This window comes from Neofelis nebulosa, chromosome 10 (assembly GCF_028018385.1).
Source record: "Neofelis nebulosa isolate mNeoNeb1 chromosome 10, mNeoNeb1.pri, whole genome shotgun sequence".
NCBI lineage: Eukaryota > Metazoa > Chordata > Mammalia > Carnivora > Felidae > Neofelis > Neofelis nebulosa.
The window spans coordinates 74,471,390-74,496,791 of record NC_080791.1 but is presented as its reverse complement, the minus strand read 5'-3'; the positions used below and the strand labels follow the sequence as shown (position 1 = coordinate 74,496,791).

General features: G+C 37.2%; 1 protein-coding gene across 7 annotated transcripts in view; it reads left to right on the top strand.

Moving 5' to 3' along the window:
* The window catches only part of UEVLD (UEV and lactate/malate dehyrogenase domains), a 55,584-nt gene that overhangs the window by 23,777 nt on the left and 6,405 nt on the right, over window positions 1–25,402 (top strand). For 5 of the 7 annotated variants that reach the window (XM_058688422.1, XM_058688423.1, XM_058688424.1 and 2 more), the window contains exons 6-10: window positions 716–834; window positions 4,406–4,508; window positions 15,303–15,473; window positions 16,944–17,117; window positions 23,530–23,593. In XM_058688422.1, coding sequence (XP_058544405.1) covers window positions 716–834; window positions 4,406–4,508; window positions 15,303–15,473; window positions 16,944–17,117; window positions 23,530–23,593 — 631 coding nt within the window. Of the gene's footprint in view, window positions 1–715; window positions 835–4,405; window positions 4,509–15,302; window positions 15,474–16,943; window positions 17,118–23,529; window positions 23,594–25,402 lie in introns of those variants that run through there. The other 2 variants (XR_009249818.1, XM_058688427.1) reach the window with 2 other exon arrangements.

The following is a 25,402-nucleotide window of genomic DNA, read 5'->3' as shown; positions in this document are numbered from 1 at the left end:
ACCTGAGCCAAAATCAAGAATCTGACTCTAAACCCACTGAGCCATCCAGGCGCCCGCTGCTACTAGATTTCTATAAGTAAATATATTCATGTAGCTATGTATATCTGTGTTGAATCAAAAATTTCTACACATTTATCGGTGTGTTACCATATAGTTCCAATGAATACGGTTTCTTAAAATGTAAAAGAATTACCCTTATACTGACAGATAAAATAATTTGTGTTTTGTTCCAAATCATTTGATATATATTAATGATCCCAGACTTTTTCATTATATTTTTATGTGGCTTTTTGCCTCATTCAATATATCGGACCAGAAAATCTATGATTCTCAGTGTTTCTCATTGAACAAAAAGCAAAATCCATGCTTGTAAACGTCAGTAAGGCGTTAAACATTTTTGCATTGTAGACCAGAGCAGTAAGGATCAGAATGTTTTTCAGAATTATGGAAATCCTATTTTTTAGTCTTATATAATATTTTTTTTAAATGTTTGGAAAGGTTTTTTCTTTTTAAGGAGGTAGCCTCTATTTAATATAACATTTAATGAGATTCCTGTCTTGCATTTCATTTGTTCAAGTATTTTTGAGTGCTTCTTAAAGACTAGCACCATGTTTTCTGTCCAAGTTATTGAAGGTTGGTGTATATTTTTTTAGATGCTAAAAAAGATTTTTGATACTATTTTAAAATTCTCATAATAATCCACTTTTATTTCTAGGTGTCTCAGACATAAATTCAAAGCACTGGGCAAATCATGAGCATAAAACAGTCAATAAAGTTACTGTGGTTGGAGGTGGAGAACTGGGAATTGCCTGCACATTAGCAATCTCAGCAAAGGTACGTAAGCACAGTGGTTATAAATCCATCTATCATATTGCTACACTTTTAAGCAGTGTGTGTTTAACATATAAGAAATAATGGCTTCATCTTGTCATGTGGGAAAACCTCACTTTGCCTTCAAATATATTTAGTAAGTTGGCAAAAAAAAAAAAAAAAAGCTGAAAGCTCTCATCAGGGATATTGCTTCTTAATTAGTACTTAGTCACAGAATAGGCTTTAAAAAAGTGACTTGAACAATTGGCTCATCATCCTATCCAAGGGAAACCTCAACGTGACATTTATCCCACTTAGTCACAAATTCCTTTGTGTTTTCTGAGTCATGCCGCTTTAATTAAACTCTTATTTCATATAATACTTAATTTTAGCTTTTTCTAAAATTAACATTTTTTTCTTGAAGATTGCCTTTTCTGGTGTAATAACTCCACTTTCTCTTAGGATCGTAGTTTCTGAGTGGATATTTTACACTAGTTTGCAATTTGTTTATTTTTCCATCACTCCTTTTTACTAGATCTTTGGTATATAAATTATTTGCAGAAAGGCTTACATTCCCTTCCAGAGAGGTTCAGAAGACGCTCCAGGGTCCCAGTAGCATGGTAACAGCGTGTCTGTCATTTCAAGATGTAGCCCACAGAATAGCTGTCCCTCTCTGTTTATTTGGTAGCTGGAGTTTCATTTTTTCTTTTCTATTAAAATTTGATTGTTTGCCATCTAAATTCTTCCCTTCTTATTTCAGACTCACATGTCTTGGAGATAGGTTCTACTTTAGCAAGTAATTAAAGTGTATCCAGGGAGCTAGAAAATTTTAAAAGCTGGCTGCACAGAATAACATATGCTAACTTTTGACTTCGTTTCATCTCCACCCTCCATGTGAATACACTATTCCCTCTTAATTGGAATTGGAATTTGAATTGTTTTCAGTTCTTTTGTTACTAAACAGAATGCTTCCATAAACATTGCCTTACAAGTTGCTTATTTTCTCCTCTGAATTTTCTTTTAGGTACACATAGTCTCAAAAACAGTACTAGTGAGTCAGGGCACGAATGGTCTTTGTGGGACTTAACTACATATTGCTAGATTGCGCTTCAGAAAGGCAGAACTAATTTATGCTGCTGATAACAGTGTGCACATCAACCTGATTTTTGACATTCCTAGCAGTACTGAGTTTTATCAATTTTGTTTGGTTTTGGTAAGTACAAGAAGGTCCCTTAAAGTCATGTTCCTTCAGCTGTTAGAAGAATCTCACTATCAGTATTCCTTTGTCTGTAAGCTGTCTAAATGGAAGTCTTTTCCCATTTTTCTTTATAAACATTAATATTTGGATACAAGGTACAATATATAAAATATTATGATGCAATAGTAGTCATAATAGTGTCGGTTGTGGTGGTAGCAGCGGTAACTAGCATTTACTGAATGCTTATTAAGTGCCAGGCACTCAGCTAAACACTTGACTTATTTTTACAACAGCCTTGTGGGTTTGATGTTATGGTTACTGCCAATTTACAAATGAAGGCAGAGGGAGATTACGCAGCTTGCCCAAAGTCACACTGTTAATAAATGGGGGCAGGATTTGAAGTGAAGCAGTCTTATTTATAGAGCATGTATTCTAAATCTTTACTGTCAGCATGTGACTTTCAGACCCGCAGCATTGGCAACATCTGAGATCTTCTTAGAATTACATTATCTCAGGCCCCACCCCAGACCTATGGAAGTAAATCTGCATTTAACGACCCCCCCCCCCCCCATGTCCATGTGCTGCACTGATCTACTGAATGCTGATCCCTTAAGGCTTGGGAAGTTCTTCTCTAAACCATTATGTTATACTGCTGTTGTTTACCATTATTGCAATAATGCCATAATAATGCTATAATAATATAACAATACCATTATTGCTGTTGTTGTTACTGATGGACATTTAAGTTGTGTCTTGTCTTTTGAAAACCTTATACGTGGGGTGCCCGGGTGGCTCAGTCGTTTATGCGTCCAGCTTCAGCTTGGGTCATGATCTCACCATTCATGGGTTTGGGCCCCGTGTCAGGCTCTGGCTGACAGCTCAGAGCCTGGAGCCTGCTCAGATTCTGTGTCTCCTTCTCTCTCTGCCCCTCTTCTGCTTGCTCTCTCTCTCTCTCTCTCTCTCTCTCAAAAATAAATAAACATTAAAAAAAAAAAAAAAGAAAACCTTATACATAATGTATCCTTTTACACATGTACTAATAAACTTGTTGGATAATTTCTATAAATGAGATAGATGGATTAAATGAATTACTATGTTTTTAAATTTTGATAGAACTTGTCAAATTATCCTCCATATCAATTATACCCGTTTATTCTCATACCCACAGTGTGTGAGGATGCCTGTTTTCCCCACACTTTTGATGCTTAACTTTTGGATCTTTGCATGTCTCATAAATGAAGATGGTAACTCATAGTTTTGTTTCTTTCTTTTCTTTTTTTTTTTTTTTACATTCATCTTATGAGTGTGGCTGACAATAATGAAATTAGTAGGTACAGTTTAGAAAGGACTGCTCTCTGCCAGCTCTGTGTCACAAAATTAATCTTCATAACCCCATGAAGTAAGGCCAAGTTCAGTGACTTGCCCAGTGTGACAGAGCTAATGAGTACTGTTGCTTTTCTTTTGTCCTTTCTGCTTGATAGTCTGCTGGATCCCTGGGTACTCTTGCTTCTGCACTCTAATATAGGAAAGATCCTCAAACCGCTTACCACGTGAGAAAAAGACCTTTCACAAAGGTAACCTGATTCTGAGGAGTTTCTATGCCATCATTTACATGGTACCCAGGGAGCCATTGACAAGCATATGTAGTGTTTTCCTTTTCCTTCTTTCTTTTTTTTTTTTTTTTAATATTATTTTTGGGAAGGCGCAAGTGTGGGAGGCACAGAGAGAGAGGGACAGAGGATCCGAAGTGGGCTCTGAGCTGACAGCAGCAACCCCGATGTGAGGCTTCAATTCACGAACCACAAGATCATGACCTGAGCTGAAATTGGATGCTCAACTGACTGAGCCACCCAGGTGCTCCTGGACTGTTTTCCACAAGATTTCTGAGGAGAGTTCTACATGATAATAGGATTTTATTTTAGATATATGTCTATTATCCTTTTTTTTTTTTAAAGAGAAACTTGGCATTAGTATTGACTTTTATGCTAGAAATGAGGCGCTAAAATAGACCCAAAAATCACTCTTAAGTACTTTCAGAATGGAAATTGTGACATCAAAATGAAAACATAAACTCAAGAATGACAGCAAATATATTGAGTGCACCAAGTCATCTTTATTACGCATTGTTCCATCAAAGGAAACCTGCCGTCTGTGACCTCTTAGTTAAGTCCTGCTAGATCCCAGTTTTCAGTCAAGCCTAAAGGATTACATTACTCAAGTTCATAGTAATTTCTTGCTTACAAGTCCCTTTTATTGCTGTCGTGTTATTTTTCCTTCATGAGAGAGCATTTTAGGCCCATGCATTCTCCTTTAGCTTCACTTCTAAATGAACTGAAATTGAGTAACTGGCTGTGTTTGTGTAATGCTGTATGTTCTTTTTGTTATTGTACTGTACAGGGCATTGCAGACAGACTGGTCCTCTTGGACCTCTCAGAAGAGACGAAAGGAGGAGTGATGGACCTTGACATCTTTAACCTGCCTAATGTGGAGATCAGCAAAGGTCTGGTTATTCTGCTTAATAGATCTTTGCCTCATTTGCTCTCGTATTTGAGTCCTAGAATTGTTTTAGTATATATATATTTTTAGAACAGTTTTAAGTTCACAGCAACATTGAACAAAAAGTTTCCTGTATATCCCTTACCCCCACACATGGGAAGGCTCCCCTGTTATCAATGTCCCCCACCAGAATGGCACAATTGATAAGCCTACCTTGATACATCATTATCATCCCAAATCTGTAGTTTACATAAAGGTTCACTCTTGGTGTTGTGCTTTCTGTGGATACGGACAAATCTATAATGACATGTATTTACCATTATAGTATTTTTCACTACCCCCAATCTTCCTCTGTGCCTTGAGTCTTAGAATTTTAATGCTAAAAAGCACATTAAGGGGCGCCTGGGTGGCTCAGTCGGTTGAGGGTTCGACTTCGGCTCAGGTCATGATCTTGTGGTCCGTGAGTTCGAGCCCCACATCGGGCTCTGTGCTGACAGCTCAGAGCCTGGAGCCTGCTTCGGATTCTGTTGTCTCCCTCTCTCTCTGCCCCTCCCCTGCTCTTGTTCTGTCTCTCTCTGTCAAAAAAAAATAAACATTAAAAAGAAATTTTAAAAAGCACATTAAGGTTCATCTAGTCGAAGCTCCTCATTTTACATATTGGAAAACTATTCACATAAATGAAATGACTTACCCTAATTCATACAGAGATTGTAATTGATTAAATTAAAAAGAATTCAGATGAGCAAATAGCATTCTGATTGGTCAGAAGGATTTATTCTGTCTTTGTCTTATACTACAGTATAATTTGTTTTCTTTGATTGCTTCCATTCTCATAATATATTGGTTAAGAGCACTGGATTTAGAGTTAGACAGATAGGAGTTTGCATCCTAGCTCTGCCACATTATAGTTCTGACATTTGTCAGGTTATATAACCTCTCAAAGTTCAGTTTTATCATCTGTAGAGTGAGAATAATACCTACCGCTTGGCATATGGCAAAGTGTTAAACCAAGATTTTAAAAAAATTCACATCACTTTCACTAAAAATATATTGTTAAAATAAGTTTTAATAAGAACAAAAGGATTTTGTATCATTAATAAATAAATTTTTAAATGTTAGGAAAGTGTTTTAGCTCATCTTTTTTATTTAAAAATTTATTTTATAACATACATGATGTATTTGTGCAGACATATATGTAGGTAAATACCATATTTGGGGATGTGGGCTTAAAAAAAAATTTTTTTTTAATGTTTATTTATTTTTGAGAGAGACAGAGACAGAATGCGAGTGGGTTAGGACAGAGAGAGAGGGAGACACAGAATCCGAAACAGGCTCCAGGCTCTGAGCTGTCAGCACAGAGCCCGACATGGGGCTCGAACTCACGAGCTGAAGTCGGACCCTCGACCAACTGAGCCACCCAGGTGCCCCAAAAATATTTTTTTACTAGAGATGCGTGATCAAAAAATTTGGTAGACCAGGATATAGCCAAAGTCAAGTTGTAATATGTTATAATTGTTTGGCTTTCCTTGACAATATTTAAAAAAAAAAAACAAAACTCAAGATTGTGTCACAAGCCTGAATGTACTTAAGAACAACAGTGGGTGAGAAAAGTTGAAATTATACCTACAGGTTATAAAAATTGGGTGTATTAGTTGGAGTAAGCCTCTGGATCTCTGTATAGGGTACAACGAGTTCATTTTCCTTCTCTGGAAAGAGTGCAGTATTTGCATTACTGATCCTTTTGTAGGCTTCATATAGAGGATCCCTTGGGGAGCTGGAAATTCTCTGTCATTTCCAAGTACTAAAGTTCTTAAGGGACCTCTTAACTCTTCCAAATCACTTCAGGAGACTTTAATACATGGACCCGAGAGGTTGTGAGGCCTTTTAGGACCTCACAATTGTTTCTTCCTGTGTGTCTCATTAACCATCAATTACAATTGTTTCACATAATTGAAAGGATAGAATCCTCGGAGGAGATGTATAGTGTGTGGTGTTTGCCACCAAGTAGGGAATGTCAAATGAGCCCACACCATCTTGGGGACAACTTTCATGTTCCCCTTGTTAATTCGGTTATATATTCCTGATAACACTGAATTTAATCACTATTACATGAAGAATTTTAAATATAATGTTAACTAACATCTCATAAATACATTCCATAATATGGAGAGAAGTATATTAATAATTTTGGGAAATTAAAGTCAATAGTTTGGAAATTTGAGGAATGCTCCATCATGGCAGGTATCGATGACTGCAACCGGCCATCCTAGAGTTGTGCTTTGGCTCCATTTGGACTTTTTCAAAATAGCTATTAAAACATTTGGAGGAGGAATACACATATATACAGGTGAGCATGCAAATACATATGCATATATACACAAACAGTTATGCTTGTGTATGCGTAGACTAACTCTGGAGAAATACAGAGAAATTATTAAGAGTCGTTGCTTCAGGAGTCAGATGGGAAACTGTTCTGCACTTGTTTTAATATTTTCATTCCTTTATTTTTATTTTGTGCTGAAATACATATAACGTAAAATTTATCAATAGTGACATTTAGGGCATTCATAGTGTTCCACAGCCATTACCACTATCTAGTTCTAGAACATTTTCATCGTCTCAAAAGGAAACCGTGTACACATTAAGCAATCACTCCCCATTTTCCCTGTCCCCAGGCTCTGGCAGCCGTCAGTCTGCTATGTGGATTTGCCTATTCTAAATATTTCATATAAATGGAATCATACAATATGTGGCCTTTTGTATTTCGTTTCTTTCACTTAACATAATGTTTTCAAAATTCATCCACATCGTAGCATGTATCAGTACATCATTCTTTATATGGCTGAATAATAATACTCCATGGTATGGATGTACCACATTTTATTTGTCTGTTGTTATCAGTCGATGGACCTTTGGGCTGCATCTTTTTGCTGTTGTGAATAGTGCTGCAGTGAACGTTTATGTACAAGTTTTTGTTTGAATAACTGTTTTCACTTGTTTTAGGTATAACCCAGAAGTAGAACTGCTGGCTCGTGGCAATTCTGTGTTTAAATTATTGGTGAGGGGCGCCTGGGTGGCGCAGTCGGTTAAGCGTCCGACTTCAGCCAGGTCACGATCTCGCGGTCCGTGAGTTCGAGCCCCGCGTCAGGCTCTGGGCTGATGGCTCGGAGCCTGGAGCCTGTTTCCGATTCTGTGTCTCCCTCTCTCTCTGCCCCTCCCCCGTTCATGCTCTGTCTCTCTCTGTCCCAAAAATAAATTTAAAAAAAACGTTGAAAAAAAAATTAAAAACAAAATAATAAATTATTGGTGAATTAATAGTATGCTTTCAAAGATCTTTATTAACAGCACATGTAGATCTAAATAGCTCTATTTCTTTGAATAGCTTCATAATATTTTGTCAGATGGGTATCTATCTCCTGTTGGGAGATATTTAGTTTGTTTTTGTGGGGGTTTTTGTGCTTACAAATAATAGTGAAGGGAACATTGTAATGCAAAAATTTTAGTGTACTTCCCTAACTAGTTGGATAAAGTAGAATTACTGGGTCAAAAGATACGTGTTTTTAAAATTTATATTGCTAAAATTGTTCCCCAAAAAGTTGTACCAATTAATACTCTGATCAACAGTATATATAAGGACTCCTTTTTCCTTTCTCTTGATTACTTTTATCCTATATTAAATATAGCTAATTGGATCATTGTCCTATATTTTGATCATGGTTATTATGTATATTATATTATCATGTTTACTATTATGTTTATCTGTTATCTCTTAATAATAATAGTTGCCATTTTTTAAGGAATCAGTAATATATGCTAGATACTTTACATATATTCACACAGTTACTTTTCTTATTTATTTATTTAAAAATTTTTTTTAATTTTTATTTTTGAGACGGAGACAGAGCATGAGTGGGGGAGGGGCAGAGAGAGAGAGAGAGACACAGAATGTGAAACAGGCTCAAGGCTCTGAGCCGTCAGCCCAGAGCCCAATGTCAGGCTCGAACCCATGACCTGAGTCAAAGTCGGACGCTTAACAAACTGAGCCACCCCGGTGCTCCATTCTTACTTTATTTTATAGATGACTCAGAGAGATTGTGGCTTAGGACATGCAGTTAGTAAGAGGCTAAATTTAGGATTTCAGTTGTAAGTTTGTTACCAGTTTTACATGATTCACTCCAGAAATAGTCTGTGTATATACAAGCATAAATGTTTGTGTGTATGGATATATGCATGCTTATGCATGGAGAAAAAAGTGTTCAGTAGTTGTAAATTAAAAAAAAAATGTGTTGTTGGGGCACCTGGGTGGCTCAGTTGGTTAAACATCTGACTCTTGATTTTAGCTGAGGTCATGATTTCACAGTTTGGTTTCTAGGATGGGATCAAGCCCCATGTTGGGCTCTGTGCTGACTGCATGGGGCCTGTTTGGGATTCTCTCTCTCTCTCTCTCTCTCTCTCTCTCTCTCTCTCTCTCTCTCTGCCCCTCCCCCATTCATGCATGTGTGCATACTCTCTCAAAATAAAAAACATTTAAAAATAAATAAAAAATAAAGTGTTGTTGACATATGCAGTAAAGCAAAATATGCTCAATAGCCAGTGGTTCGTAAAACATGGCTTGTGGGCTAATCTCTTATATCAGAACCACCTGAAAATTACAGGTGCCTGGCGTCCACCCTAGGCTATGGATCCCGAATTTCTAGGAGTGGTTCTGGGAATCTACATTTTAGATAAGTAGCTCAGGTAATTCTTATACTCATTAAAGTGTTCTAAAAATTATAAGTAGTGACATTATTGCAGATTGTGGAATCAGCACAGGGGACTACGACCAGCATTTGATAAAAATGAACTAGAACAATAGAAAATACCAGAGTAGTATTAAGGGTATTTTCTGTAATGTTTTTGCTTTGTATATATACATATGCATATATTATGTCTTGGGTTGCAATAGAAAATGTATTTCATAGCATGTCTATCTCATGGCATGGGTCACAATCAAATTTTTGAAATTCACTGTATTGAAGTAAAGAATCTTGACTGAAGCCCTTTTTTTGCCTCCTTTCACCCTTTACACTTACCTCAGATAAATACTTCTTCATTAGCCTCAACATGCCCTTCATACTTAACCTCGAGTCACCTTTTCTCTGGGAAACCTTCCAGAGTAATCCTAATGCCAAATCACTTATTACTCTTCATGATTTTAGTATTGATATTGAAATTTATGTTGTATCATTTTTTTCTCTTCCTGAGACATTTTATCAATAGATATACCTTTTATTTTTAAGAAAAGCCTCCCTAAAGATAGAGATGTGGCATAACATACTTAGTTCATGGCTTTAGTTTGCCACATATAGTAAATCTTAGAAAGTTTCAGTGTTGTTTATATAGCTCCAAACCCAGACCACTGTGGCAGTAATTGTTAAAGGCACTCACTTGAACTGAGCAGTGATTTCCTACCTTATTTTTTAATAGGAGTATTCTTGTATAACATTAAAAAAAAAAAAGTCTACCTCTATACATCAGACAAAAATATCCCTTCCAGTCATTGACTGAAATAATGCCCAAAGCTACTGAGAAGTCATTCTTTGGTAGTTCCCTCCCCTGCCAACATAGGAAGATTTTTAGTAGCTATCAACTTAACACAATTTCTAAATTAAGGGTCATCATCATTTCTAAAATTTTGTGTCCTAGAGAAAAATAATTTGAAAGGAACATATTTTTATGTAATTTTTATTACAGTTAGAATGGTTTAGCAATATACCAGAGAAATGAAAATATTTGTACTGTCTCCAGTATATTCAGACTGATAATACTAAGCTAGAATACTTCAGTGAGGTCTCCACAGCATTTGGACATTGTTATTTGATTGATTTTCCATGGTTTTGAATAAAATAATTCAGCAGTGATTTAAAATCAATGTGTATTGGGGCGCCTGGGTGGCTCCGTCGGTTAAGCGTCCGACTTCAGCTCAGGTCATGATCTCACGGTCTGTGAGTTCGAGCCCCGCGTCGGGCTCTGTGCTGACAGCTCAGAGCCTGGAGCCCGTTTCAGATTCTGTGTCTCCCTCTCTCTCTGCCCCTCCCCTGTTCATGCTCTGTCTCTGTCTCAAAAATAAACATTAAAAAAAATAATAATAAAATAAATAAATAAAAAAGTAAAATCAATGTGTATTTCATTCATCAACATCATCCTCATAATCTGAGAACAGTGGTATATTGGAGCATGAAATATTTGCTGGGTCTTTTGACATGCTTGATGATGGATTGATATCCCCTACTATAACTAAACAAGCACTGGTCTAGGGCCTGTTATTTGGGAACCAGTGGCTTGGCAGGAAGGATGTAGTTTTTCTGGGCTACCTATGCAGCTGGGATAGAGGTAAGAGGTTTCTGTCCTGGAGGTCCAGATGCACCCCTGACCCAGGAGGAAACATCACTACGCTAATTAAGTAAGTGGTAAAGTTAGGATTTGGAGCAGGCAATCTCACTCTGAAGCCCTCCATCCTAACCCTTGAGCCCTACTGTATTATGTCTAGGGCAAGGACAATATGTCATTAACCTTGTGTTCTTAGGGCCTGGTATAATTATGCTTGGCATGACAGGAACCTTAGCAGAGGTATATTGAACTAACTGTTATTGAATAAACTTTTATTATGATCCTTAACCTTGTAAATGATATCATATTTTCACATAATTATGCTTAAGGTTCTTAACTTTTCTTTACAACTGTACAATCGTTTTCCCCCATATTAAGTCAGCAACTTCTTTTAAACTTAATTTTATTTTTTATTTAAGTATAATTAACATACAGTGTTACATTAGTTTCACGTGTACAATATAGTGGTTCAACAATTCTATACATTTTTTAGTGTTCCTCAAGATAAGCTTCCTCTTAACCGCCTTCACCTACTCTTACATCAAGATAAGCTTACTCTTAACCTACTTCACCGATTCCATCCACCGACCTCTGCTCTACCAACCCTCTGTTTGTTCTTTGTAGTTAAGAGTATGACTTTTTGTTTCTTTTCTTTGTTCATTTGCTTTGTTTCTTAAATTCTACATTTATCTTTCTCTGACTTATTTCACTTAGTATTATACCCTGTAAGTCCATCCATGTTATAAATGGCACGATTTCATCCTTTTATATGGCTGAGTGATATTCCATTGTGTGTGTGTTGTGTATATGTATGTGTGTGTATATATGTGTGTGTGTGTATATGTATATATGTATATGTATATGTATATATATGCATATATGTATATGTACATATGTATATGTATAGACACACACACACACACACATATATACAATCTTTATCCATTCATCTATTGATGGACACTTGAGTTGCTTCATGTCTTGACTACTGTAAATAATGCTGCAATAAATATAGATCCTTTTGAATTAGTGTTTTCTTTTTCTTTGGGTAAATACCTAGTGGTGGAATTACTAGATCATATGGTAAGTTTATTTCTAACTTTTTTGAGGAAGCTCCATACTAATTTTCCACAGTGACTGCACCAGTTCACATTCCCACCAACACTGAATGAGGGTTCCTTTTTTCTCCATGTCCTTGCGATGCTTATTATTTCTCATCTTTTTTATTTTAACCATTCTGACAAGTGCAAAGTAATATCTCTTTGTGGTTTTAATTTGCGTTTCCCTGCTGATGAGCAATGTTGAGCATCTCTTCATGTGTCTTGTTGGCCATCTGTATGTCTTCTTTGGAAAAATGTCTATTCTTGTCCTCTCCCTATTAATTGGATTGATGTGTTTTTTTTGGTGTCGAGTTGCATAAATTCTTAACGTGTATTTATTTTTGAGGGAGAGAGAGAGAGTGAGCAGGGGAGGGGCAGAGAGAAGAGGGAGACACGGAATCTGAGGCTGTCGACACAGAACCCTATGTGGGGCTTGAACTCATGAACCGTGAGATCATGACCTGAGCCAAAGTTGAACGCTTAACTGACTGAGCCACCCAGGTGCCCCAAGTTGCATAAATTCTTTATATATTTTGGATATTAATGCTTTATCAGTTACATCATTTACAAATATCTTCTCCCATTCAGTAGGTTGCCTTTTTGTTTTGTTGGTCATTTTCTTCACTGTGCAGAAACTTTTTATTTCGGTGTAGACCCAATAGCTTAATTTTGCTTTTGTTTCTCTTACTAGAGGAGATCTATCTAGAAAAAGGTATCTGTGGCTGTTGTCAAAGAAATTACTGCTTATGTTTTCTTCTAGGAATTTTATGGTTTTATGTCTCACATTTAGGTCTTTAGTCCATTTAAAAAGGTTTTTTTAAGTTTATTTTGAGAGAGACAGAGATAGCACAAGTGGGGGAGGGGCAGAGAGAGAGGGAGAGAAAGAATCTCAAGCAGGCTCCGTGCTGCCGTGCAGAGCCTGACACGGGGCTTGAACTCACAAAACTGATTTCGTGACCTGGGCTGAAACCAAGAGTCAGACACTTAACCAACTGAGACACCCAGGCACCCCTGGTCTTTAATGCATTTTAAGTTTGTTTTTCTGTATGGTATAATAAAAGGGTCCAGGGGTGCCCTGGGGGCATGTAGCTGTTGCTAAGTATCTAGATCTTGGAGATGGAAAGATAAGTAAGACACAAACAGTGCCTGCTCTCACAGAGCTCATAACATGTTTAATGTAGTAGACAGTTAAACAGATATCTACCTAGCATGTGGTGAGTGAAGTGAGAAACATTCCAGCTAGAAAGAATTTGAGGGGCGCTTGGGTGCCTCAGTCGGTTAAGCATCCGATTCTTGGTTTTGGCTCAGGTCACGATCTCATGGTTTGTGAGTTTGAGCCCTGTGTCAGGCTCTGGACTGACGGCACGGAATCTGCTTGGGATTCTCTGTCACCCTCTCTCTCTGCCCTTCCCTGGCTCATGTGCATGCTGTCTCTCAAAAATAAATAAATGAATATAAAAAAAGAAAGAAAGAATTTGAGTAAAGTTCTTATCGGGAAAGTGAGAGAAACATGGTGGGGAAGAATAGGGACCAATTCTACTTAAGCCAAAGGTCTACCTAGGAGAGTACAAGAAATACTAGCTTCTAGGCTCAAAGGAAGAGAATAAAAGGCCTGGGAGCTTAGGAAACCTTATGGAGTAGGAAGCCTTTCTTGTACTTTTGAAATCCTTTTAGACAGCTACTACTTTATTTATTCATGAGGCAACCTTGAGGGCAAGGGTATATGTATCATTCAAAGTAGAGAAAGCTAAAGGGGGAAAGAAGATAAAATGATCCTCGCAAAATAGGTTGGGACCAAATTGTAAGATCATAAATTGAACTGTTCACTGGTAATTTGGTAATACGGACAAGTCACCTAATCTCTGTAAACATCAGTTTCCTCGTCTTTATGAGGGTTTGGGGCTCAGTTTCTAAACATAGCATGGTGCTTAACAGTACTCTACAGCCAGGCTGCCTGGGCTTGAATTCTGGGTCTGATACTTGCTAGCTCTACAACTGAGTAAATTACTCATCTGTGCCTCATATTCCTTGTCTGCAAAATGGGGGCTATGACCCCATAGTGTGTTGTAGATTAGATTAAATGAGTAAATACATAGAAAGCTCTGAGAATAGTACCTGGCATATAGAAGTGGTCTGGAAGTGTTAACTATATACCTTCCAACTCTTGAGGTTTTGACTCATCACCAGGTATCTACTCTACACACTAGAACAGGAATTCCAACAGGAATTATTTAAGAGTACTCATGAAGAACCATCATTAAAATCCAGGACTCAGCTTTTGGATCTCCTATCCCCACAACAGCATCAGAATAGGAGCTAAACTTGGAAAGTACATTTCTCAGAGGGTATATTGCACAAGTGTTTCCTTCTGAAACTGGTTTAGAGAGATGGCCATAGGGGCTTAATTAAGAATATAAACACTGGAATCTACTCCTTGTCTCCCTGGGATGCTAATATTAATTTACAAATGTTGACTAATGCCATCTACTGTGTTATTTTTCTGTTGTCTCTGATGCTGATAAAGTCTGGCCGCTGTTTTGACATGTACTTAACTATAGAGCACATTGTGTAATAGAGAGTAATGTAGTTGTAAAATTGCATGTTGTGTGCTTCAGGATCAGAGGAGCGAACTCTAGAGAACAGCTTTTCTTAAGTCGTAACAGTTGCTTACCTAGTCCCATTGAAAGAGGAACCTAAAACCAAGGATACTGGCTTCAGTATAAGGAAAAGTCTGTAAAAAAATGAGCTAAGACATTTTACCTTGATTTAAAGATTTTCTGACCATTTTTTTCCTCTTTCGAGTAGAATCCTTCATAAGTAAAACAGATACAAGCAGAACTACTCTGCCTAGAGAAGTCAAAGTAAACAGCATGGAGCTGTGCCTACCAGCCTTCTTTCCACTTATTCCCACTCCTTCCACATGGCCTGTGAGTCACTGTCAAGGAACTCTAGGACTACTAAACTCACAATTTAAAACTCAGTGACCTAATTGATTATAGGTTCATTTTGCCTATAGCACATTACTTATTTGTCGTAGGAAAGTTGTGCATTACAGAAAAAACTTAAGCCCTTGTTTTTAGCTTCTGAGTCCTGTACTTTATTTTCTTTATCCCCCTTTGTTCTCTTTCTCCCTTTGGGATACACTCTTGCTCTTAATCATCTTTCTGGAAGCAAACCTCAGCACTCTGTGTATTTCTATGGATATGGATTGATCTGGAGGCAAATATACCTAAAGGCTCTCCACTTGTAGAAAAGAATCAGAAAAACAAGAACAAGAACTTGACGAAAACCTAGATCTTGAGCTCAAACTGTTTCTTTTTATTCATTAGATTTGTCTGCCTCTGCTCATTCCAAGGTGGTGATCTTCACAGTCAACTCTTTGGGTAGTTCTCAGTCCTACCTTGATGTGGTACAAAGCAATGTGGATATGTTCAGAGCCCTTGTCCCAGCTCTGGGACACTATAGTCAACATGGTATCCTGCTTGTTGCATCTCAACCAGGTAAATAGTTTTATTTTTAATTACTGTGATGGTCCAGTGTATCAATATAATTGCCAGTACTGATAAAAGTCATAAAACTAGATTATAAAAGGGCAGCTAGACTATTCAAATTGCTCTTATACCGAACAATACAGTATGTCCATATCCGGTCAACCAGTTACTTCTTATGACTGGCATGAACTAGAAGCTTTTACCTTAACTATTTTTTGTGACATATCACCATCATTCTGTTCCAGGTTGTTGGCCATGTCTCCCTCAGTGAGAAAATGGTTAAACACCAAAGAGAAAAATGCAGTGGCTTATATGAAAGATATTTTGTTAATTCTAAAGTGTTGTAAAATGCTAGTGGGCGTGCCACTGTGTTTCTAACTTTTTGTATATTACAAAGTGTTTTGGGAACTGGTTTAGTAAGAAAAAGAAATATTATCAAAGAATTGGGTAGTATCGAACTCAAATTGGTGAACAGAGTTTCTTAATGTTCCCAGTATAAGGGTATGGTGTACATTTTGATTGTTTTTCTGTAGTAATTGTTTGAGGGACACTAGTCTCTTTAATTCCTGACATCCTTTTGGCATGGCAGAAAAAAGTAGTTGTGTTTTTGCTTGTTCATAATGTTGCACTGCATAGTGGGAGTATATGATCATTATTTTAATTTAAAAATAGAAATTCACCTTAAGATAGATATAAAAGAGCAGCGCCTAGGTGGCTCAGGGGGTTGAACATCTGACTCTTGGTTTTGGCTCGGGTCATCATCTTGTGATTTGTGAGTTTAAGTCTCGCATTGGGCTCCATGCTGGCGGCATGAGGCCTGCTTGGGATTCTCTCTCCCTCTCCTCTCTGCCCCTTCCCTGCTCACGCTCTCTTTCTCTCTCAAAAATAAATAAACATTTAAAAAAAAAATTTTTTTTAAAGAAAGGAAAAAAAGATATAAAAGAGAACTTGATCGATGAAAAACATTCTTTTCTGGCTTTCTATACCCAGTTTTCATCTTTCTTACTTAACTAGGAAACTATTTATTTTCCACTCTTAATTTATATTAAACAACAAAGTTATGTAAAATCATGTTGAAACCTGGTTAGTGTTTTTAATATACATTAAAAATGCCTCAAAGTGCATTTAGGACCTAAGAAAAATATGTAGAAGCTCTACTATGCTTATTAAAATAATAAATATTTTGGGGCACCTGGGTGGCTCAGTAGCATAAGCGTCCGACTTTAGCTCAGGTCATGATCTCGCAGTTCATGAGTTCAAGCCCTGTGTCGGGCTCTGTGCTAACAGCTCGGAGCCTGGAGCCTGCTTCTGATTCTGTGTTTCCCTCTCTCTGCCCCTCCCCTGCTCATGTTCTGTCTCTCTCTCAAAGAATAAATAAACATTAAAAAAGTTTTTAATAATAAATATTTTGTTTATGAGAACTAGACTAGAAGTGTATTTTAAAAATCTTTACATTTTCACCTTGTGTGCAATATTTAGTGGAAATCATGACTTACGTGACGTGGAAACTGAGTTCATTTCCTACAAATCGAGTGATTGGAATTGGATGTAATCTGGATTCACAGAGATTACAGTACATTATTACAAATGTTTTGAAGGCACAAATGTCAGGAAAACAAGTATGGGTTATTGGTGAGCAGGGAGAAGACAAAGGTAAGAAATATATTTTAATTCGTTATATTGACAACCTAAGTCACCAGAGGCCATGATATTCAGATATATCTGAAGATTCCAGAATAGTTGCACTTACTTGGCTTTTGTTTTATAGGCCCTGTATTGTGAGTAGACTCTTCAAGTATGTCATTCTCATTTATTTACTTTTCTGTAAGTTTAAGATTAGTTTCATATTTTTTAGTTGAGTTTCAGAGTCCAGGATTAATTTGAAAGTTTCATTTTCTAGAGACCCACGTTTAAAAAAACCCTAAAGCATATATAGAACTCTTTCCTTTATTCTCCCCACACTTCATTGTTGCTTATGTTTCCTAAGTTCAGACTTTCTTCCTAGGTACCACCCTCCCTGTCTGTTTCTCACCTTTTTAAACAGGGTTTTCACCCTTTCTTTATCTTTATGGCCTTTTCACCAGCCACTTGTTCTCTTCCTACCACAAAAAGCATTCCATTCCTCAGCCTGGAAAGCCCCTTTCCTATCCCAAAAGAATACTTTCCCTATTCAACTTGAGAATCTCTTCCTTTTACTCCTTTACTGTTTCCCTTAAGCTATAAAGTGAGGTTGGTCAGGTGACAGAAGTGCTCTTTATCCTCATTTTGTTCATTTTTATTTATTTAAACAACTATATAAGTGCCTACTCTGTACTCACTACTGTATAGAATGTTAGTATGAAATAAAAGAGACATAGAGCATGATCTCTTTCTTCATCATACTTAAAAATTATTTTAGAATGGTAAGAAAAATATTTACATGATATTTTAGCTAACAGTGAAAGCATAGGAAAGTATTTCATTAAGTGCCAGAATGAGTATTATAGACTTACAGTGCTTAGCTTATGAGTGAGCATTTAACCTGAATTGAAATGACTGGAGAAAATTCTGTACAGGCCGTTATTGAACTGGACTTTGAAAGAATGAATAGGATTTGAATAGAGAGCAAAGAGTGGGAAAGATATTCCAGGAATGGGAAATCAGAAGTAGACAAAGCACATAGTACGTTAAGTATGGCATGTGCGTGGGATAAAAAAAAAAAATCTAAACTAGATGTCGCAGAGAATTTCAACCAGATAAGCCTGGGTGAAACCACATTTTGGAGATCCTTGAATACCTGACTGAAGAGTTGGAAAGTGATTCTCAGGCAGAGGGAACGCATTAGAGGTATTTGAGCACGAGAGTGATATGTTGAAAAGGTAATTTGGGGGCAGTTAATCATTGCTTCATCATTTAAATGACATTACTATTGTTACTCTTGCTTTATTTAGCATGTAGGTCCTATGGGGTAGAGCACAATGTGAAAAAGAACTCTGCCTATGAGGAGGTGATCTTTTAACTGGAGACTGGAAAAAGACCATGCACACTAAAACTTAAATGAGAGTCAGTCCACAGTGCCACAAAGCAAATCACCTTCTCAAAACTATTTCCTTAGAATTTAAAGGTTCCTATATGCTTTGATGTCATTAAAACAAAATATTAACAGTGGTTAAAACTGGCTTAAAGGTAACTTTTAAAAATTTGTATTTGTCAGTGTTTTCTAATTTTGTCACTATGGATATATAGTATTTGTATAATTTTTGAGAAAATTTTAATAAAATACAGAAGTATTTAAATCTGTGTAAATTGGTACTGGCTACCTAGAAAATTCAATACTAGAAAGAGTCAGGTTGTAGAATAAACCTTTACAAAACCCAACACTGTGATTGAGTAGAATGACTTTTCAAGTTCAAAATGCTCCCTGACACTAAACGCTAATCAATAGGATCCTGGAAAAGGATAGCAAGCAAAAACTTGGGGCAGATGACTTAGAGTAATGAATCTCTAGGGCTGCAAACAAACCTGAGACCCCATATTTTACTCAGTAGTACCATTTGAGTTCTGGGCCATGCTTATCTCTTGCTTCTCTGATTCTTGCAGATCTCCCAATTTAGTTTGCTATTTCCCCTCTTGTCTACCCTGTAAATATGATGCCAAGTTAATAATGATATTAGCCAAAATTGTACTGTATGCTTTCATGTGTTAATTCAGTCTTGCTAAATCATACTCCTTTTTTCAAAAACTTTCACTGGCTTCCTCTGACCAAACTATTAAATTCCTTTGCTTGGCATTCAAGATGTCCCAAAATCTAGCCCTAATCTTCTTTCCCAATTATAATTAAGGATGTAGTAATATTATTTGAGAGCTGGAAAGGACCTAACGGATCACTGATTACATTTTGTTTTAGGGACCCAGCAATGGATACAGGGATGGTAAGAGTGACTTGCCCAAGAGCCTATAGTTTTAGGGTCAAAGAAGGACTAAAACCCAGGTGTTGTGCCTCCCAGCCCCACCCCACAGCTTTGCTTCAGCCCCAGGGAACTTTGCCCTTCTTCCCCTCTCTCCACATACTCAAATCTCATCCTTTGAGGTCTAGGTCAAGCCCTCCTTACTCACACTGTGAAGCCTTTCCTTAGACCTTGTTTTACATTGTGAAGCCTTTCCTGATCACATCACTCCACAGTGATTTCTCCACCCCTTTGTGCTAAATCTGTTGCTAGCTATATGGTAATTAACCATATAACCAATAAACGTGATGTTTATTCTTTTGTTAAACTGCTGTTTATTCTGATCCGATTTGAGTATTTTGTGTGCATATGTTCTTATTGAAAGTGTAAATTATTAAGCTGTTCTTTTAGTTGAAAAAGTCATACAGTCACATTACAAAAAATTAAATAGTACAAAAAGATCTATGCAGTAAAAAATAAGTCTCCCTTTGATGCCAGATACTCAGGCTCTCTCCCTAGATTCAGTCACAGTTACCAGTCTCCTATGTAGCCTTCCAGAAATGTTCTGTGGATAGATAAGCACATGTCTGAAATAGACATACATCATCCTGCACCTTGCCCTTTTATTTATTGACATGACGTGGGAATGGTTGCATAATGACATATATAGATCTCACTCATTCTTTTAAACTACTGGATATGTCAAAATTTATTTAGCCAGTTTCCCTAATAAGTTACAATTTTTTAATGAGTAAAAATATTTCACAATATGGTTATATTAATATTTCAAATTGTAAAGAGAAAATAAAGGATAGTGCAACTTGATAAATAAGCCAAAGGCACAGTGCTGTCTGCTGTTGGAGCTATACAGATGTGTAAGAACCTGAATATGTCTTTAGGAAGCTTAGATCTAACACAGAAAATGACTATAATGAAAGGCAGCATTAACTTGCTATGAGAGAGATCCAAGGGAAGTAAGATAAAAATACAAGGAAGGGATATGGTAATTCTGTGTTGAACCTCAAATGGGAACAAGAGGTAGAGGGATGTAGGTACACATGCGTTAGGATCACTAAAATATAATATTTTATACTATTTGGCATATATAAAAAAATACGTATGTGTGTTAAAGCATAACAGTAGAATATTCATGAATCTGTGCTCAATTAAGAACATTACCAATATGACTGAAGCTACCAGTGTTCTCCCCAACCCATCTCCCTGTGTCCCGTCTAGACACCACCATCAAATCACTTTTTATCCTGTCTTGTATTTTGTTTCAGAGATAGATATATCCATAATAGGTATACTTACCTTGGCATTGAAGCCAGAAATGGATAGAGGCTCCCTCTGCTGGTTTCATGTGTAGACATCAACTGGTTATATTTTTGCATAAGTGACATCACCACAATAATAGCAATTATAATTTATTTAAAGCCTACTATGTGTATTAAATATGTTGTGTATCTCCTTAAAGTTTACAAACACTCTGTAAAGGAGATGGGGGTTTTCCAAATTTATGGATGAGCAAGCTTAAGACAATGAAGTTAAGTTATTTGCCCAAGATTACATATCTAGTAAGATTTGCACCCTGGTCTGACTTCAGAGCTGTGCTTTTTCTTTGCTGTGACTTAATTAGATAATTAATCTAAAGCATTTAGTACAGTATCTGGCATAGTGTAAACAATCAGTAAATGGTAGTTTCTGTTACAGCAATCGACAAGGCAGTGATGAATAGAAAATTGGCAAAAGGACACGTAAAACTACTCTTTGAAGTAAAGCAGCATTAGGATTTGGAAACAGTTGTAAGATGGCAGGTGTGCAAATAAAATGAATTCTCTTTAAGTATTTCAGAAGTAAATGGCAGCTATAGCCTGGGGGAAGAATCCCATGACATACAAAACTCTTTAGGATCAGTTTCTTGCTTCCCTTGCCAGTTTCATCTTCCGCCATTCTGCCAGGCCTTCTCTGCTAGTCAGGTGGTCAGCCTACAGTTTCCTAAATGATTCGTACACTCTCATGCCCCCTTGCTTTTGCACCTGATTCTTCCTTCCATTCTAACTTGAACTTGGCTAACTCCTACTTACCCTTTCAGACTGGGCTTGAGTGCCACCTCTCCCAGGAAGCCTTCCCTAATTCTCCAGGTTAAGTAAGTTCATGCCTCTGTTATAACCATTATCACATTATGTTATAACTGCCTGTTTACCTGTCTGTTTATTCCAGCAGACTATAAAAGCTCCTTGACCTTGGCATGGCCTCAATAAAAGTGTTTTGAAAGGAATGAATGATGTTGATACTATCTTGTGACCAAAGATCATTCATATTATGCCCCCCCCCCCAAATTAGATAGTCAGCAGAAATATGCTTTGGAGCTGCTATTTTCAGCTATGATATTAACATCATATGTAAACTGTAAATAACTCCTTCAAATGATGATTAATCTGAGGGTTGGACCTCAGAACAGACTGTTAGGTCATCTGCTTTGGTCATCTGTCTTACACAAGGGAAAGAGTCATCCCATGGTCACTGTTCATTAAAATTTGGGGGCCAGAGGATTGCTGTTCTTAAGGAATGGAGCCAGAAAGATCAGGATTGATTAGTTACAATATTTGAAAGGGCTCCCTAAAATAGGCTGAACATATATTTAGGAAGTTTGAAGGACTGGGCAGTAAATGAGCAAAAAAAGGTCCATCTAAACTTAATTGAAAATTCTAATAACTGTGTCATAAGCAAAGTTGAACATAGTGAAGCTCTCCCCTTCTCTCCATTCTTTCTTTACGGCTCTTATAAGTCAGGGCCTAGAGAGGAAAGAATGTGATACTCTCTCTCTCTCTCTCTCTCTCTCTCTCTCTCTTTCTCTCTCTCCCTCTCTCATAATTAAATTTCAGATTTTTTGTGTCCTTTCTGAGTCTTCTCTTATTCCTCCCTTGCCCCTTTTATTCATCTCATGCTGAATGTTGAAGTACAGCATTTACAGATATTTCCCCAATTTTCTACCTATTGTGAATATACCAATAATGCACAACAATTTTTTAGAAAAAAATTCACATATAACCATTCTGTCCAAGTAAAACATTTTTTTTAATTCCCTTAATCTGTCCACATATATTTGTATTTTTCATATAACAAATTTTGGTTTTGCTTTTTCTTTAACATAAAAACTTTTAAACTTTTCTGTAGTTTTCAATTTTTTTTTTCGTAGTTTTCGATTTAACTGTTGCAAGTATGCTTTCCTCTTTGTTAATATAATAATGGATTGTGCATGAAGTCGGTTCTGCATCATCTCCTGTGTATTCTTTACTGTGGTAAAAATGTGTGAGAGGAAACAAAAGAACACATGGTCCCTACCCCCTGCAAGCTTATAATGAGCTTGAAGAAGAGTCGTCTGGGTACATAGGGTGTCCTTTGTTGCTGACCTGTCGCTAAATGGCCTAATTTTGAATGCAGTTTAGAAGACTTGTATCTTAAACATAGTCTTATATATTCAAATGTATTTTTGTTTTGCCTACCCAAGTACGGATTTGTATCAAATAATTGTCTTCACGCACATGAGAAATAGATGACCATTAGAAGGGGTTTCAAAATGCTTCTGGCAATTTCTATTTAATATTAAAATGTGGTGTAAATAGTTCATGTGCACAGTTTTGAATTTTTGAATTGTTTTTGTAAATGCTATAGTGAGATGAAATGGTAGCTGAAAAGGTCCTCTTAGCAAGTAGGACCCTGCTTCTCTAACAGCTGTGGAAGCCTGGCCAAAATAGGTGACTGAATTATTCCTCACCTGGTGAACGAAATGAATCTCCGTGTTATTTCCAAGTGGAGCAAATGCCAAGTGCTTTCAGTGCGGCCTGCTGAGAAAAGAAAGCTTTCTGCTTGGACAGTACACTGCCCTTGTAGAACCAGGGTTGATGAGAGAGCACAGGTGAGGAGGCCGCAGATAGGCTCAGGGGATCACGCCTTTTGGAGGATTGCAGGCCCCAAGCACTTGGCACAGTAAGCCCAGTGGAAAACTATTGCTAGAAAGGGGGAAAGCGTTTCAAGTTGAATACAGATACCCTTGACTGCAAATGAACATTTATGACATCTTAGTCCTAAGGGAGTTGTTGGCAAATATAATTAATTTTTCCTTTAATTTTTAGTGCCCACATGGGGTGGCCAAGAAGAAGTGATGAGTCCTAACTCTCAAGTGCAGTTGTCCAACAGGTAACACTGAGCATCGATCTGCATTTACCCAACCGAAAATCACACACTTCGTAGCTCCCATGATAACAACTGTGTACACAGCATTGCTTTACCAGTCTTCCTCAAACAAAACTAGCTAGTATGGACAACTCTAAAGTACAAAGGAGCAGTGCTTTCCCCTCTTTGATTTCTTATCTGAAAGTAGATCCAAGAGTGCTTTGCAAACTTTATTTCAGATATTCAGTGGACACATACAGGGTGGAAGAGGTTTCCTATTTGTAGTCAGTGATTTCCTACTTTGATATGTCAACATCTGAGGATATTAAGAATTTTCTTAATATAGGGATGCCTGGGTGGCTCAGTCGGTTAAGCATCTGACTTCGGCTCATGATCTCGTGAGTCGTGGGTTTTAGCCCCTTGTCAGCTGGGAGCCCAGACAGAGCCTGCTTTGGATTCTGTGTCTCCCTCTCTCTCCTCTCTCTCTCTCTCTCTCTCTCTCTCTCTCACTCTGTCTCTCTTTCTCTCTCTGTTTCTCTCACTCTCAAAAATAAACATTAAAAAAAGAATTTTCTTAATGTAGAATTTGTCCATACCACTTAAAATTAACATGTATTAATTGGGAACTAGTCTAATATGAGTGGATAAGCCATATTATAGGTTCAGGCAAAAACAAAAGTGTAATGCGTAGATCCTTGTATTTTTCCCTTAGATCAGACACCTTCCAGGGTCTATGCCTTACAGGTTGTACTACACACACCACGTATTGTATTTTTTGTGTGTGTAGGCTCCACACCCAGCATGGAGCCCAATGCGGGGCTCAAACTCACGACCCTGAGATCAAGACCTGAGCTGAGATTGAATCAGATGCTTAACCAAGTGAGCCACCCAGGTGCCCCATGCACCATGTATTTTTATGCCATCTGTCTTCCCATCATCACATAATAACATACATTTCTGCAGTTTGAATGGTGTAGACTTTTAGCTTTAAAAAGGTTTTTTTAATGTCTATATTTGAGAGAGAGTGAGCGGGTGCATGGGAGAGGCAGAGAGAGAGAGGGAGACAGAGGCTCTGAAGTGGGCTCCTGAGAGCCTGATGCAGGGCTCAAACCCATGAACCATGAAACCAGGACCTGAGCTGAAGTTGGATGCTCTACCTACTGAGCCAGCCAGCCGCCCCAAGACTTTTAGGTTTCTAAACCTTCAGCTTAAGGTTTTTAGACTGTCACAACTGGAAAGAATATTCTCCTACTGAGAAGAGTAGTGTACTGTATAATCCATTCTAATCTGATTCTCTACATAATCCTGCATATGTAAGGAAGAAATTATAAAAGGAAGAAATTCAAACATGTTTATTTAACTTAAATCATTTTTTATTTTTTACATAGAGAATGTTTGCTATTATAAAACTTCAAATACTGCAGATATCTATAAAGTAGAAAGCAAAAAGCTGGGAGTATCCCATTCTTCAGAGACAACTGTTGTTAACAGTTTAGTGTCCAGGTGTCCAAACATTTTTCCAGTGCTTATGCAAACTATCATTATTATTTTTATTACTTGCATAATGATAAGTTTATGCTATTCATATTATCTTGCAACTTGCTTCATTTCCTTAATAATAAATCTTGGAAATGTTTCCATATTGGTCATATAAATCTACTTTATTCCTCTTCAGGGCTATACAGTACTACATTTGGATAGTGATTTATTTAACGAGTGCTCTTTTGATGAGTTGTTTCCAGAATTTTTTTCTGTCTCATCCAAGACAAACATGCATATATTTGCATACTTGAGTATATTGCAGTGGAATAAAATCCCTGAAGGGGGATTTCT